The sequence below is a fragment of the Typopeltis vanoorti genome, chromosome 9 (assembly GCF_054136105.1).
Source record: "Typopeltis vanoorti isolate ZY-2024b chromosome 9, IOZ_Tvanoo_1.0, whole genome shotgun sequence".
NCBI lineage: Eukaryota > Metazoa > Arthropoda > Arachnida > Uropygi > Thelyphonidae > Typopeltis > Typopeltis vanoorti.
In genome coordinates, this window is record NC_143557.1 from 16,666,688 (window position 1) to 16,683,869 (window position 17,182).

Sequence of the window (17,182 nt, forward strand, 5' to 3'; positions counted from 1 at the left end):
AAATAGTGATCACTTTCAATTTCAAATCCTCTGTACACTATGGTGTCCTGCACCAGGGAGAAAACATCACTATCAACAATAACATAGTCAATGAGACTTTTCTTATTCCTTGCCTCTACTCTCCATGTGAATTTGTGCACATTTTTATGTTGGAACATGGTGTTAGTAATAACCAGTCCATGTCCTGAGCAGCAATCCAACAGCTATTTGCCATTATTATTAGCTTTGCTCTTTTCTCCAAATTGTCCCAAAATATTTTTGTATGTCTGACAATCCTTTCCTACTCTGCTATTTAGATCTCCAACAAGTACCTACTTTTCCTTTTTCACTTTGTCAGTTGCTTTTTCTAAAGCCTCAAAATTCCTCCACTTCTACCTTAGTAGAACCTTCTGTGGGACTATAGGCACAAATAAGTCTCATTGTCCAGTTCCCCATTCTGATATTTGCTCACATCACTCTACCTGAGATTGCCTGCCATTCAGGAAGATTGCTTCGTATTTGGTGTTGAATACTGTGGCTACTCCTTCTTTTCCTTGATTGTCATTGCCTGAATATAACATTTTGTATTTATTGCTCAGAATGATATCACTAGTATTCATAACAATAAATTGAAATAAATTATGCAATTGTTTATATCCTTTGTTTAATGTTATCAGCCAGTTATTATTGAAAAACGACTGTCCCAAAGTGATCCCAAAAGCAATGTCTACCGTATATATATTTAAATCTGGTAACGATTTCCTTTCCTGATTCTTTAACAACCTTGTCCTCTGTCTACTAATCAGAATACACTCATAATCTTTTTATTAACTAGGTCTCCTTCCCTGCACATCATAGGGTTCACCTCTCCTCTCACTGATCCAGACCATAATTGTGTGCAACAATTCTTTTTCCAAAGAATGCCTTTTCTATTACATGATATCATTTGATTCTCCTACTGGAACATGGAATTAATCCTCAGTAGGACTACCACTCTTCCTTGCCTTGGTAAACTACTGTTTTCATTCTTTCCATCATCATTACATGGCAATCAGCATTCATTAATTTTCATTCTCTTAGTCTAAGAACCTGCCCTGACTCACCATCATCAAATTCCAGACATATCCACAAGGGATATACAGGATATGATAGTATTACATGAAAAACTTACATTACCACTTACTTCCAATCAATTTTCCACTAACTTCCTATACAATTTTCCTCCAAATCAATCTGTTACCTGTCAAGACTCCAACATTATCAGATCTTATATTTCTGTCTTCTAATGCACTTTGTACTGTATCAATCCACCTATCTTGATCTTCTGGGTCTTTTTTCCTGCCTATCTGGCAGAGAACACACTTGTTTTGCTAATCTTCCCAGATTCGCAGAATTAAAAGCCCTGAATTCACTAAAACGTAATAATAATACAGTTGTCACCAAAGCTGACAAAGGCAATACCACTGTAGTCTTAGACTAAGTCATATGATCAAAAAATGAATTTACTGCTTCGTGATTGCAATACTTACTCCCAACTTAATAATGATCCTACCAAAACTCAGCTCAAAAAAATCAAGTTACTGGATGGAACAACATCCATAGATGAAGAAACCACCAAAAGGCTGAAATCATACCATTCAAGACCTCCCAGAATATATAGTTTACCAAAATTACATAAAAGTAATTGTTCACTCAGACCTATGTGGATTTTATAGGCAGTTCTACATATAAAATATCAAAATTCCTGTCTAGTCTTCTCCGTCCCCTCACTGGCCACTCAAGCTCTGATAATGAAATTCTATGGAATTTTTTTTTTTTTTCCAAGTATAAACGACACTAAACTAGTAGATATAGACATGTTAGTAAGCTTTGACATTCTCTTTCTCTCTTCACTAATATCCCTCACAAAGAAACAACAGAATTGTTAACCCAAAAATTTCCACAGACATAGTGGAATTATTCAAATTTGCAATCACATCATGTTACTTCGCATGGAAAGATAAAATAAATAAACAACAGGAAGGAACAGCAATGGGCTCACCCTTATCTCCTAACTTAGCCAACTTTTTTTCTTGAACACCTAAAAGACAGAATTTTCACTCTTGACCCAAAACCAACAACGTGGCTATGCTATGTCGATGATGTCTTTGCAGTTTAGAGTCACACAGAACCTGAACTCTACTCATTTCTACAAAAAATTAATACCCTGCATTATCATATCAAGTTCACACTAGAAAATGAATGATAAACAGGTATTACCTTTCTTGATGTACACATCCAGTGCAAACAAGATTGATCTACCTGTCTATCAAAAACCGACATTTTCAGGTTGTTATATCCATAATACATCAGCTCACCATCCATCTCAAAAATATGGCATCATAAAATCATTAGTATCCAGAGCGCACAAGATTTGTTCTTCAGAAGAATCCCTAAAACAAAAATTGGAAATTATGAAAGAAACAGCCTTACTAAATGGATATAATCCAGTAACAACCAAAAAAATAATTAACCAATCTCCCACAAATCAACCCAGACAGAAAGCCCACAAGACTCCATTCCATATTTTAAAGGCATCTCTGAATGTATGGCAAGAATTATGAGAAAATATCAACTCATTGCTTAAATTCACAACTTGCTACTTTCTCCAAAAGACAAACTTATACAAATGATGTTACCTGGCATATACCATGTTCATGTAACTTGTCTTACTATGGACAAACAGGAAGTACTATAAATAAACGTATCTCTGAACATCAAGACCACATCCATCTTTCAAACTTCACAAATCTGGGCTTGCACAACATGGAATTGAACATGCTAATCACAGAATCTAATGGAAAAATGCCAAGTTACTACATAGATCCACACATAAACATGAACAATACAAAATTAATAATGGAAAACTCACGAACAAAGATTATTTAATAGTATAATTTTCGCCTGTGTGTCACAGGCGAAAATTATACTATTCTCATCATCCTTTTGAAAGCTCCGTGATCGAATCTGCGAACAGCAATCCATATGCAGACTGATCAAAACATTCTTATTTCTACATGTCAGTGTTATCCACATCATTCCCATTTATTTATTTATCATATGGGCTTGTATATACATGGTTAAAAGACAATAAGATATAATACGCACGAGTATAGATAAGATACACATATATGATTAAAAAAAAAAGTCTACATTCAGGCAAATACAAATATGAAATTTATGACAAACATCAAACAGAAGATTAGTCATATTTTAACATTTAGGTTCTTGATCCAGTTGATTTCCCCTGGAGATAGGTCAAAGATATACTTAAAGTCACCTGGATATGCTGTCAGCTCGCATTCCTGTACTATATGGTAAATAGTTTGGGTCTCTCGGCTCCAAAGGGACAGTGGGGATTTCGTATCTTACCCCACTTTGAAAGTAATTCTCCACATACACCATGGCCTGTACGAATCCTGTTAGCTGTCGTCCATATATTCCTGGGCAGGTTAAATTCAGATGGTTTTTGGAAGATGTTTATGTGATTGCGAACTTCAGGTGATACTGCTTGGGACCACAGTACATCTCACCAACTCACCATACTGTCATTCTGGGTAAGAAGATTATGGTGGTTTTTATGGTAGGTCGTCTGGATTTTAGTCTATTAGATAAAGCATCTGGAATAAATTCATGTATTGGGAGATTTTGGTTATTTAAAATTCTTTTATATTGACGAAGCAAGGCTTCCTGTCGTCGCAATTCTGGAGGAGCAATATGGCTCAAAGTGGGGAGGCATTGTAAGGGTGTACTCTTAATGCAACCGGTTATTAAACGCAGAGTGGAGTTAAGTTGAGTATCTAGTTTATTGACATGGTAACTATTGAGCCAGACAGGAGCACCATACTCTGCTGCACTGTAAACTAGACCCATAGCAGTGCACTGCAGAGATGTGGCACTTGAGCCCCATATAGTACCACAAAGCTTCTGAACTATGTTATTTCTGGTGCTAACTTTAGCAGCGATATTAATCATATGCTGTTTATATGTCAGAGTTCTATCCAGAGTTATTCCCAGATATTTAGGTGTTGGATTAAACGAAATTAATGTTCCATCAGCATATATCTCTGGTTTTTGATTTACAAGACTATTGTTCAGGTGAAGGCAAGAACATTCGGTTTTACCAGAATTTGGTGTTAATCTCCATTTTTTATAGAACTGCCATAAAGCTGACAGATCATTTGTCAATATATTTTCAATCATTCCCATAATCTGCTTTGTCATCCTCGCAATTATAGCAAAATGTCCATGAAATTGCAAGTACCTATCCACCATAACCCCCAAATCTTTCATCTTCTCCCCTCCTCTAAAATATCTCCATCAATCCTATACTCTGCATCTCATCTTTGCTTCCCAAATTTTAAAACCTTACACTTTGCTACATTAAACTGATATCCACATACATTCTCCCATTCAGGAAGTCTGTTTAGGTTATCTTGCAAAACTACAACTTCTCTACTTTTCATAACTCTCCCTAACTTTGCATCATTTACATACAAATTAAACAACAATGGCCCCAAACGTACTCTTGGGGTACCAGTAGAATCTCAGTTCGTTTCTTAGTTTGAGCAACACAGCTTTGCTCAACTTGGTATTTTCTCATCCTCTGCTAGATACGTTTCTAATAATTATAATATTGATAGTGCCTGTCTTAATTTTTGTTTAGATATTATTTAGTACTTGACTTTTTGCTGTTCCATTGTTCCAGTCTGCATGATATATCATTATGTAAGCTAGCCTGGTTGGTTGGCTGCCTGGTTAGCATTCAGTCCAACAAGCTTGGGTTCAAATACCATCATGGACATTCATGGTGAATATCTTTAGGGAGGAGAAGAATGTTATCATTCAGTATGAGACCATCACTCTGCTTATTGGAAGCATGAATTGGCTTGAGAATGCTCCACGTTTGGTCTTCAGATCAGGGTTTCAAGTGTATGTAGAAAATGAGAAATAAAAGTAAATTCTCTTCAACCACTTGGTTCTAATGTACAACCATACATGGATGGGAGTCATGTTAAACAAAAAAAAGTGTTCAGGATTTTCTTAGGTCAGTGAGGGTAAGAATATGAAAGAACATAGATTGCTGAATGCTGTATCTCAGGTCTCCAATCTGAATGTGACCCTTATTAAAAGGTTTAAGGTGATACTGCACTGCATGCATATTAATACATTGCAATATGATTTTTTCCTGAAGTAACATATCACTTTTTCCAGAAATATGAGGTTACAAGAGTGAGCAGCTTTTGGTTAGGTTAACTTTATCTAAAATTATAAGCATTTTGTGAGTTTGGGTTGAATTTAAAGGGTATTGTATTTTCAGAGAGAATAAAACAGGACTGGGAATGAGTACAGCAATCCCTTGATTAGTGTGCCTAATGTGTTCTTTAAAACAGGCGCATTAATCGAAAATGCGCTAATCGAATATAACCTATGGGAAAATGTATAATTCGTTCTTCAGATTTCTTTTTTGACCCTTAATTTTTTTTATAAAAGAATTAGGGTATGTCTCAGGGCCTAGTTAAAGGAAAACCATGAAGCTGAAAGACAATAAAACATATTCAGAATATAAATTTATCATTCTGCTTCTTAACAAAGAATTGAGCTAACATAGTTTGGCAGGCATTCTGTTTCTTTTTTTCCTACAACTGTGATGGTATGGCACTATTGTCTCTTCTGCAAATTTACTGGTTCTATTTTCATCAGGGTCAGTTTCTAAGCATTGCTGCTTAGAATCTTGGATCCATGTAAAAAGATATCTCTCTAATTCAATTATTATAATACTTTAATTTCGAGTGCATAAATGATGAACTTGAAGCAGCCTTACCTTTCTCTTTGTATTCAGCAGTTGATTCACCATTTTTGTGTTCTTGTCCTATCTCTGCACTGGACTCACCTTGTTCATTTTTCTTTATTATTTCAAGTTTTTCTTTCAATGAGATTACTTTTCGAATCATTTTCACACTTCTATTTTTTACTTACTAATTCTTTTACTCATGATTAAAGGTTAGGAAAAATTATTTAAAATAAAAAAGTAAGGAAAACATTTGCACATGATATGAACAGCAAAATGCTATGTAAAGCAGACGACATAAATTTTGGCAGTAAATTTAGAACATAGTGTACTTGAAAATAGAGTAGTATGCCATTAAAAAATAACATTTGTAAAATGTTTCAAATCGGTAACTAAATTATTTCATCCTGGTGAGTGATTTTTTAAATAGTTAGCCATAAAAAATGTATAGATTGAAAATTTTAAAAATCTGTAACATTTATTTTTAAGATGTATATAGGTGCACTAATCGAATTTTAGAGGTGCACTAATCGACTTTGTGGGTCGAAAAAAATGACGCACTAATCGGGGGGCGCATTAATCGAGGGATTGCTGTATTTCTAATCATTGCAAAACAACTGCAACTAGAAAAAGTAGTTTAGCAGGATGGTAGAGCTGAGAAAAGTGCACTTGTAGCTATTTGTTGAGATAAAAGTCAGTAGGATAAAATTTATAATTGGTCGCTGCTATAAGCCAAGAGGTGAAGAAAATGATTCAGATGATATGCATCAGCACATTAGCTCATTGAGTACTGGACAAGTAATTACCAGGGGGATTTTGAGCATAGACTTAAATAAGAAAAAGGTACATGTGGGACAAGAAGAAATATAATTTATGCAGCTGCTGAGAGAGAATTATCTAAAATGTATGTGATGAAGGTACTCATGGTTTGAAAATATTGGATCTGGTTGTCATTAGAGAATTTGTCAGTAACCAAGGTAATCAAAAAAGTGTATGTTTTTTAAGCCACCCTTCTTCTAGTATATCATAGTACAATTTGCTTTCGCAAATATTTCCCTGCTGTTCTCAGTACTAGATTATCTGAAATTTAAACGACAGCTGCCCTGAGCATGCCACTGTGAAAGAGTCATGATTTTGAGCATATGTGTACAATATCACTACTCAAAACTTGTATTTTCCAAGAAAATTCTCTGTCATTAAATTGAATATAGCACGAGAGAGTAAAGGATGCTGGCAGTGAAATCTGGAAATCATGTGATGTTATTGAACTGTTGTTGCAGAGGAGGGAAACAGGAGCACACAATATGCTCTTGTATAAATGTTATTTTTATTTATTTTATTTTTAATACAAGGATCATAAATAGGTTGTTACCTTTCAGGAGGATTTATAGTGTCCAGCATTATCTAAGCATTTAAATAAGCTCAATGAAAATACAGTTAAAATCCTTTCTTCTTCTCTTCCATTCTTTAGATGGATTGAGTCCCACATGGATAAGATCCTTCCACCATTCCTCTGTTAAAAGCAAGCTCTTTCATATGCCAGCAGCTTTGAATGTCCAATGCAGTTCTAAGGTCTTTGTGCCATGTTAATCCTGGTCTTTCCCTAGGTCATGTACCCTCCATTGTGACCTCAAATACCGGGTGGGAAAGTCTCTCCAGTTCCATTCGCACAATGGGACCAAACCAACGGAGTTGATGTATTTCAACTGTATTAAGAAATGTTGAGTCAGGGATACTCAAATCTTGCAGCACTTGAGCATCAGTCTTAAGTCCAATCAAATGAGTTTTGTTGAATTTCTTGAATGATTTCGAAAATTTCAAATACCAATAATTTCCTAACTTCATCTTTTTTAAGGTTTCTGCCCTGTAGAGAGAGCTGGTGGTAGTATTACGCTTTCATATAATGTTATTTTTAGAGTTGTAGGAATTTTGTTTTCCAGTTTTATTAATATTCTCCTAAGTAATTAAAACTACTACCTTGTTCTTTGGTTTCCTGATTAAGAGATTGTTGCCCTTCGTCTAGTGCAAGCTATTTCTAATTGGCTTCCAGTGGCTGTTTATCTGTATATCTTTTGGATGTGTTCATTATCTTCTTTTTTTTTACTTGAATTTATAATCATATAATTTCTGCAGGTTGCTTGTAATTTGGCAAGCCGGTATTGGAGCTTTGATTTGTTATTTATTATAATTGTTACATCTGCATATATTATGTGTGTGATTGGTCTTCCATTGACTTTTATTCCTTTTTGTTGAGGGCAGTGCTTTTTTAATGAGTTCTTGAATGAAAATGTTTAAAAGGCATGAGGAGAGTGAGCATCCTTGCATAACTTCTCCTTTGATTTCAAGTTTTTTTTTTAGTTGAACTACTGCACTTGAATTGTAATAGTAGAAATTTTATATATTAAAATAGTTGAAATTTTTATTTGTTAATATTTGAACAAGTTTTCTTCTGTTGACATAATCAAATGTTTGTTTAAAATTCATAAAACATGAATAAAGGTCTCTTCCCTTTTCCCATGAAATTTCCGCCAGACTATGAAGAGTAAAGATATGTTTAATTGTTGACCTGTTTTTTCTAAAGGATGAAAATAATACATAATTAAAGCTAATTAAGCAACTAACCATTTTTTATGTATAGGCAAGATTTTGCCTATTTTCCAATAATTTGGGAGAGTCCCAGTGAAAAGCATGTTATTAAAAAGTGGTTAGTTACTTAATTAGATCACTTGCACCATTGTTAATAGAGCTCTGTTGGTATTTCATCAGTTCTAGGTTTTCATCAGTCTCAGTTTCAATGTTTTACGTACATTAAGTGAAAGAATTTCTTCTTCCTCTAGGATTACGGGTGCTGTATCTTTCTCACTGGTCGGTATATGTGGGTGAAATCTTTTATCTTTAAAGATATTAGAAAAGTAATTGGTCTTTGGTAGAGCAGATAAGGGATGCCAATTTTCTGTAAGGCCTGTAACAGGAGGTGAGGTCATGTTTTTTTAAAATTTTAGTAATTTTTTCCGAGGTGCCTCGGATATAGGGAATGGTGATGGATTTAGAGTAGACTTCCTAGACTTCCTCACACACTTAAACAACCAACACGCCAGAATCAAGTTCACCCTGGAAAAAGAGGAGAACAACTGCCTCCCCTTCCTAGACACACTAGTCACCCGCCAGCCTGATGGAACTTTGGTTTTCTCAGTTTACAGAAAACCCACCCATACAGGCAGATACATCCACCAACAATCTCACCCCCCCCCCCCCTCCCAACAATATGGAGTGGTAAAAACACTATACAACAGGGCTAAACTAATCTGTTCTAACGACATAGCCCTTAACACTGAACTAAATCACATCCTAAACACTTTCTCAGCCAATGGCTACCCCCCCCCCCCCCAAATCCAAAAAATATTAAAACCTACAAACCACAGCCCCCCTCCACAAAAAAGATTACTCTAAATCCATCATCATTCCCTACATCCGAGGCACCTCAGAAAAAATTACCAAAATTCTAAAAAAACATGACCTCACCTCCTGTTACAGGCCTTACAGAAAATTGGCATCCCTTATCCGCTCTACCAAAGACCAACCACTTCCCCTAGACCTACCTGGTGTATACCAGGTCCCTTGCAGTTGTAAACTGTCGTACTTTGGCCAAACAGGCAGGACAGCGAATATCAGAATTTCTGAACACAAGGACTACATCTGGTTTTACAAATATAGCCATTCTGGTCTTGCAGACCATGCTCTGGATACTCGCCACAGAATACGGTGGAAGAAAGCAAAAATAATACACCGGAGCAAATATAAATTCGAAAGATTATTTATGGAATCAGCCTCTGCCCTAAGAAACTCTCCAAACCTCAACAAATTTGGTTGTATGCGACTGCCCCAAATTTGGGAGGCATACATCAGCAGACCTTCAGCCCAACGGCCAAGAATGCCTACTTAGCCCACCAGAGGGCACCATCAGGACTTCTAGGAGAAAGATAGCTTCATATCTTCATTTCCAGTTACTATATTGTTAGAGCCTGTTGTGCTCCTGCCTTTTGTAAGTTCCTTTAGAAAATGGCAATGAGACATTGCCGAAATATCGGAAATATCTATTAAAGTATTATTTAATTTATATTCGGATCTACGTTGTTTCAATTCCCTAAGTTATTTAGAAATGCATAACCAACGTATAAGCCTATCTACGAGAATAGAAAAGTAATTGTACCTAATGTGTTCCATTTCTTTAATATTTCCAGTTACCTTGTCTTGTGAATCTTTCATGGTAAGAGGTGTTCTTGAGATTATTTTCTCTATGTAAATCAAGCATATACTCTCCTCTCGTTTCTTGTGTTACCCATTACAACATCATGCATGTCGTCCAAATATTGTCCAACTTTGGCATTAAAATCACCCCTAATTATTAGCAGATCTTTTTTATATGTTCTTCTGATTTCCTTTAGGTATTCCAGTCCTTTAAATTATTCCAATTCTAGTTTCATACATCTTATTCAGAAAATTTTGACTTGAGGAAATCTAATGTAGATAAAAAGTAAGAAATGAAATCTTCATCATTGATTGCCTCTGTTATTCTTAGTGTGCTGTTTTAAAGAATTTATAATAAAAAATAAGCAACCATATACCTAATGTTTCCATGTATAATAACTAATTGATTTGAGAGTTTAAAATTGGTTATGTAGTTTTAAAAATGACAAATCACTTTTGTAGGTAACTAGTGATCATTTTAAGTGATACAAATAGTGCAACACTGAAAAACAGCACAAAGCAGAACAACCATTTCAGTTAGCATTGTCGAAGTGGTCTGTTTTCTTTCATTTGAGTAAGTGAATAAAGCCTGTTTAAAAGGAAGTGTTTCCACTACTGTTAACCAAGCTATGATATGTTTATGGCAGTTGATCGCAATGGAGATTTGGTCAAGTTTGCTTTAGTAGCAAGGGATGTATGACCATAAGAAGCTTTGAAAATTAAAATATAGTGCATTAATTTTTGTTGCCATATTTTAAAGATACACACCTCAGCAATTAAAATTATATCTCACTGTTATGAAATTGTTAGGATATCATATCATTTTCATGTTAAAAAGAAATTTATAACTTAGCTGGTGGTTAGCCTGGATGAATGTAATTAGTTGCAATATGTCCTTAACAAATTTTCTAAGAAAAAGAAATAACTGGCCAAGTTTCTTAATGAATGTATTGTTTGGGCTGGTGAATCAGCTAGAAAAATCTCAACTGAATTGAAAAGTGCCATCATCATGTGACTCATCAGTGGACAAATAAGGAAGCCATGTAGTCAGTACTAGTTGTATTCGCACAGTGTTGTTGAGATTGAGACAACAAATCAGATCTTTATAAATAAAAATTATTAAATTATTTATTCAGGCGATAGGAATTGAGAAAAGCAGGAATCACCTATACTGTTATCATGAAATTCCCGGTGGGTACAGGATACCATGCACATGATAGTACTATCTGATTAAATTTGCATTATTACTATATTCCTATTAACAGATTTCTAAGACACTTAAATGAATCATTCCATAGATATTGGTCATTCTTTGGGTCTTTTCTTGCCATTCTGTTACCAAATTCCTCTTTATATTGCTAACCTTTCCTCTCCAATTCTGTTTAAGTCATCATACCTTCTTATATTAGTATTGTAGCCAACAGTTTCAGTTTTCTTTCTAGTGTCTCCATTTTAATGATTCTGCCATCCATTCACTGAGAACATATTTTACTGAGAACTCTCATATCATTAATCAAACTCAGATTCATAAGATAAAACAACTTTGAATACTGCACTGTATACTGTTAGTGTTTTGACTGATTCCATGTAAATTAATTTCTTAAATATGAAAATGACCTACTTAAGAAAATCAACCATAGAAACCACACCATTTCAGATCATATATATATATATATTGTGTCGGGGACCACGAGGCACTTGTCAGCCATCTCTTCATTGGATGCTGGTTATAATTAGTAACCAGTGGAGATTGAACTGCTCCCTCCTCCCCAAAATTAGCTAGAGTTAAAATACCCCCCCCCCCCTTGCCATAGGGGAATAAAAGGCTTCAGCAAGTTTATTTTATATATGAAAATACCCTTCTTGAATAATGGAAGGCATTTGAAGTTATGATGTGGAAACATTCCAGTATTGGAAATTGAGCAGTGTTATTTGTGGCAGTGGGGTGGGGGTTTAAATAATTGCAAATATGCATTTTCAGTAAATAATTGCAATTAAAATAACCAGCATTCTTTTGTAAAACTTGAATTTATAGTGAAAAAAGTGACACTTTATTTTTACAAAGACTGTTGCTTGAATTATTTAAATGCTTTATTATTATTGTTCTATATTAGATTTTTCATTTATCATACACATACTTAAAGAAACCATTTGGAAATTACAGTTGACCCTTCAACAATGCGGGGTTAAGGGTGCTGACCGCCATATTGTTTTCGAAAATCCGTGTATAACTTTTGACTGTCCAAAAACTTAAAGTACTAATAGCTTACTGTTGACTTAGAAGCCTTACTAATAACACATAAACAGATAACACATTTTGTGTGATATTTATGTATTATACACTATATTCTTACAATAAAGTAAGCTAGAGAAAAGAAAATGTTATTAAAGAAAATCATAAAGAAGTGAAAATACATTTACAGTATTGTATTGAATTTATCAATACCGTAAGTTTACGTCTGTTTACAAGATGAATCTGTCTGTCAGTACCTATATCAATATTATCTTACATGGTACAAAACACTGTAGATGTTATGTGTATTACAACACTAGATATCTAAAATGAAAAGATAATGTGAAAAATAAATTATTCATATTTATTTACACGTATAATGATTCATGCATTGATAACAAAGCAGCAGCAATATGATTGCTTTGCGGTAGCCTGGCCTATACACTAATGCATGAATGAATGAATCATTAGAAAATATTTTTTATGCTAAATAACTAATTAGTAACAGTTAATTTATGCAGTTATGATTTAATACTGCATCTTTATGTTTGTTTACATTTCTCTCAACTGCAAATGGTCATGTATGGTCTGTAAGCATTTGTGTGCATGAGTTTTGAAAATTAACTTTTTCAATAGATCTGTGCTTACTTTATGGTAGTAAATGATCAAATAGACTATATCTATATATATTTTATGCATCGATGACATACAGAATGTTTTCCTAATTTTTATGATATTTCTAAGTTATGCAGTTCACCTGTGAGTTTTTCAAATTGTCGGAAATCTCCAAAAAAATTTCTAATATATTTATTTAAAAAAAAAAAAAAACTGGTTATAAGTGGACCAGTACATTTCAAGGGTCAACTGTAGTTGCATTTTTCTTTAATTCCAAAGTGGTATGAACACTTTTCAATTTGCTCTATTAATTTTAAATTTTAAACAGGTGCAAGAGAGGATATATCAGAAACTCTTCAGTAGTATTAACCAAAAACATTCAAGGGGCACTTCAAATTTCCTCCAAGATCGAGCATATTTAGAAAGCAGTTTGGAGTTTCCAACATTGAATGCTTTGCGAGAATATGATGAAGGTATTTAATTTAATTTTATATTAATTAAAATGAGTGATTAAACAAACAATAAAATTTTAGGTGTTTTCACAGCCACTTTCTTCAAATAGAATGTATTTTGAAATGAATATTAAGAAATGTTAGCTACTCTGCACTGTTGTGAGCATATTATTCGTGTGCTTTGCAATTCAGTTTGTCTGTGCATATTAATCCTCTGTTCATTCAACTTGTCTATCTTTTCTTGGTTTTCTGCCGAGCTTGCATTATTAACCTCTCTACCATTCGTGGTGGATGAAATAGTGATACCAAATTGTACTACTTATCCATGTTATTCAATAGGTATTACAGAACCATTGCCAGATTTTGCTATGGACATCTATAGACTTTGTTCCCGGTTGGGGTGTTAATATGTTGCTAAGTTAGGCAACATATTATTGTTGAAATTACCCATATAATAATAATTATGTTAGGATGATATTATCTCCTCCTTTAAAGTAGGTATGGTACATGAGATCTTTTGCATTTTAATGTGTCACATGTAGTCTTAAATTAATTAGTCTGATTTGCTCAGCCCAATTTTGCACATGTTCAGCCTGTATTCAGTTTAATCTTATTTTTTTGCAATATTCCACCTGGATACTCATAATCCTCTTTATTCTGTTTTGCTTATTTTTGTTCACTTGGCCAAAGTAATGTACTGGAGCAGCTTTGAATCCCATACATTCATGTTGGAAGTTTTTCCACTTGGTTATACCAAAAATTTAAAGCTACCAAGAAATTATATACTTGGTTTAATCCTTTACCCAAGTGTAAGCAAATAGTTTGCCTTAAGTATTTCAGGACTGGGGTAACTTGTATATATAGAAGCTAATGACTCCACATCACTTGCCTTAGGTATCCCATAATGCAAAGCACATATCCTTGAGGGCATGTGTATAATGCTATGCATTATGGGAAGGGTCACTACCGAGACCGGTTTCGACCTTCATCGAGGTCTCCCATGAAGTTCCCTCTTCCCATAATGCATAGCATTATACATGTTCGCAAGGATATGTGCTTTGCATTATGGAATACTATGGCAAGCGATGTGGAGTCATTAGCTTCTATATTTATAGCCCCAGTCCTGAAAATATTTCATGCACAAATGTTGTTTGCTTACACTTGGGTAAAGGATTAAACCAAGTATATAATTTCTTGGTATCTTTAATTTATAGTATAACCGAGTGGAAAAGCTTCCAACAACTTTCTCTAATCTAGAGTATCTTAATAATAAGGTGTGACACCTTTTGGCTACTCATATGTGAAAATATGACTTCTGCATTACTTCAACCTTAGTATTACTTCAGGGTCTGGCTCCCACTGATGAGAACTCAAAGGTTGAAATCGGTTGGAAGCTTGGGTGATGGATAGCAATGCTGTAGCCAATGACGTTCTGAGGCTTGGCTGTTACTGTTACCCCTCAGATGAAATATGAGTAGTTCTGCTCAGTGGTGGGGTAGAGCCAAACGCTGAGAGTTCTTCTCAGTGACAGGGCGAGCCTGTTACTGAGGGGAACAATGTTGAGTTTTTGATCCTTTCGGTCACTCATTGTTGGGGGATCTCACTTAATACAGGGAAACCAGTCTGGGTAGTGACCCTTCCCACAATGCATAGCATTATACATGTCTGCAAGGATATGTGCTTTGCATTACCATGTCATACTAAGGCAAGTGATGTGGAGTCATGAGCTTCTATATACGAGTCACCCCAGTCGTGAAAATACTTCAGGCGCAAACTTTGTATGCTTACACTTGGGTAAAGGATTAAACCAAGTATATAATTTCTTGGTATCTTTAATTTATAAACCCATACATCCTTCTCTCTCTCTCTGCCCCCCCCCCCCCCCCTCTCTTTTACTGGCTATCAGTGATTCCCTTTGGTCAGGATTCGAATCCCATCTTGGATAGGAAGGTCCTTTTATGAATTTTTCAATTATAGACAAGTTGGGTATGGTGGTGGTGGGTGGATGCCATAAGAACACAAACAATTTATAGTCAAGCCTATAGCCTTAGATTCTTCAGCCATAATTCCAAACAGCCACAATCTATTCTGTCCTCCTCCCACACATTTTATATCTTGTTTCTCCCACTATAAAATGCTCTTAATATATTCTGCTCTTTCTCCTACATTATGCTTAATCGTTTCAAGCCAACCCAAATAAGCAAAACATACCAGATATGTGACTTAAACGTTTCCTCAGAGTCAGTCATCCTCGCTTGTCTGTTTTTACAGCAACTTGCATTTCAGATCCAGAAATATATTGCAGTCACACTCGTGTCCCTTTTTCTAATCATAGGATCTCCATGCTATGCCCTTCTCTTCCACTATAATGTAAAGATGGTCATTCTAGTCTAAATTAGTTCAGTGTAATAGCACTTAAGTACTCTTTAAACAATCCCTCAAACCATGTTGTGCTGACCAGATTTTTCCGTTTTTTTGTTTATGGATTAATGAGTTCAGGTTTCTATAACTTGAAATGTCTATACTTTGTCTGGTGAGCACCCTAAACAACTTAATAGAAAGAAAGCGATTTAATTATTAGTTCCATATATCTTGTCATATACATCTTCATGTTAAATACAAATAGAAAAAAAGGTATTAGCAGAAAGATTTCTAAATTAATAACTGTTATACATCGAATGAACGTAGACCAGAGGTTGAATATAGATTGATGCCAAATGTGCTTTGTAACTTTTCTAATAGATTAATTCATGAATATGTAGGTCTTAGACCCTTTTTATTACATTGGATTGGACATTGTATCATTTTGCTAGCCTCTTGAAATCTGCAAACACAAACATAGTAGTTGAATTCTATGTATACCATTTTTGTAAATTGTCAAAGTACTTGATGCATTTCTTTGATAGCTTGAAATGTTAATCATGATTTTAACTGCTTGTTTCTGCTTCACAACTTTATATATTATTTGAGATGGATTATAAGGGCTTTTCAGCAGAAGGTGAGTTACTGTTATACAGAGAAGCAGTTTTTTCTCTTGGAAACTCGGGTATTTTATCTAATAAAATTAATGGATTAATTAAAATAATAGCATTTTCTGTATGGAATACAGAACTGACCTTAACTATTTTGACTTTAGGTTTAACCGATATTGCCAAAGATAAGGATACTCTTTATTTTAATCATGGTATAAATTACATCCTGTGGAATTCTTTGTCACAGTTGGAAGATTTAGATTATGTAGACAACATAGTCTTGATATCATCAATATCATCAACAACAACCATGGGTCCAATGCCCGTAGGTGTCTGCTGCCATCTTGATATGATTCTTCCATTGCATTCTATTTTGTGCAAGATGACTCAGTTTGTGTAGAGTTTCCGCACCATTTGACGATGTCATTGCCCCATTCTCTGTTTGGTCTTCCTCTTTTGTTCTTTCCTTCAATATTCCAAACAGCAACATTTTTAGTTTTCTCTCATCATTCATTCTACATATATGGCCAAATAGATGTAGTTTTCTGGATCAGGTTTTCTTTTGGTTGTATTTGTCTGTAGATTTCCTTATTATTCACTTTCTGTATCCAGCTTATTCTCAAGATCTTTCTATAGCACTTCCTCTCAAATGCCAATATCCTCCTTTCAGATTCTCTCAGGAATACCCAGGCCTCGCATCCATAGACCATGCTGCTGAAGATACAGGTTTCTACAATGCGCAGTTTAGTTTGCATCTTTAGAGCTCGGCTCTTCCATATTTTGTCCATGGCTTTTAAGATAGTTGTTGCTCTGGCTATTTCAAATTTTTCTTTCTTTTTTGGGGTCCAAGTCA

General features: G+C 34.7%; 1 protein-coding gene across 1 annotated transcript in view; it reads left to right on the top strand.

Moving 5' to 3' along the window:
• The window catches only part of LOC150102901 (E3 SUMO-protein ligase RanBP2-like), a 673,019-nt gene that overhangs the window by 182,287 nt on the left and 473,550 nt on the right, over positions 1-17,182 (top strand). Inside the window, exon 13 of the mRNA XM_090397978.1 lies at positions 13,234-13,378. Coding sequence (XP_090254104.1) covers positions 13,234-13,378 — 145 coding nt within the window. The remainder of the gene's footprint in view (positions 1-13,233; positions 13,379-17,182) is intronic.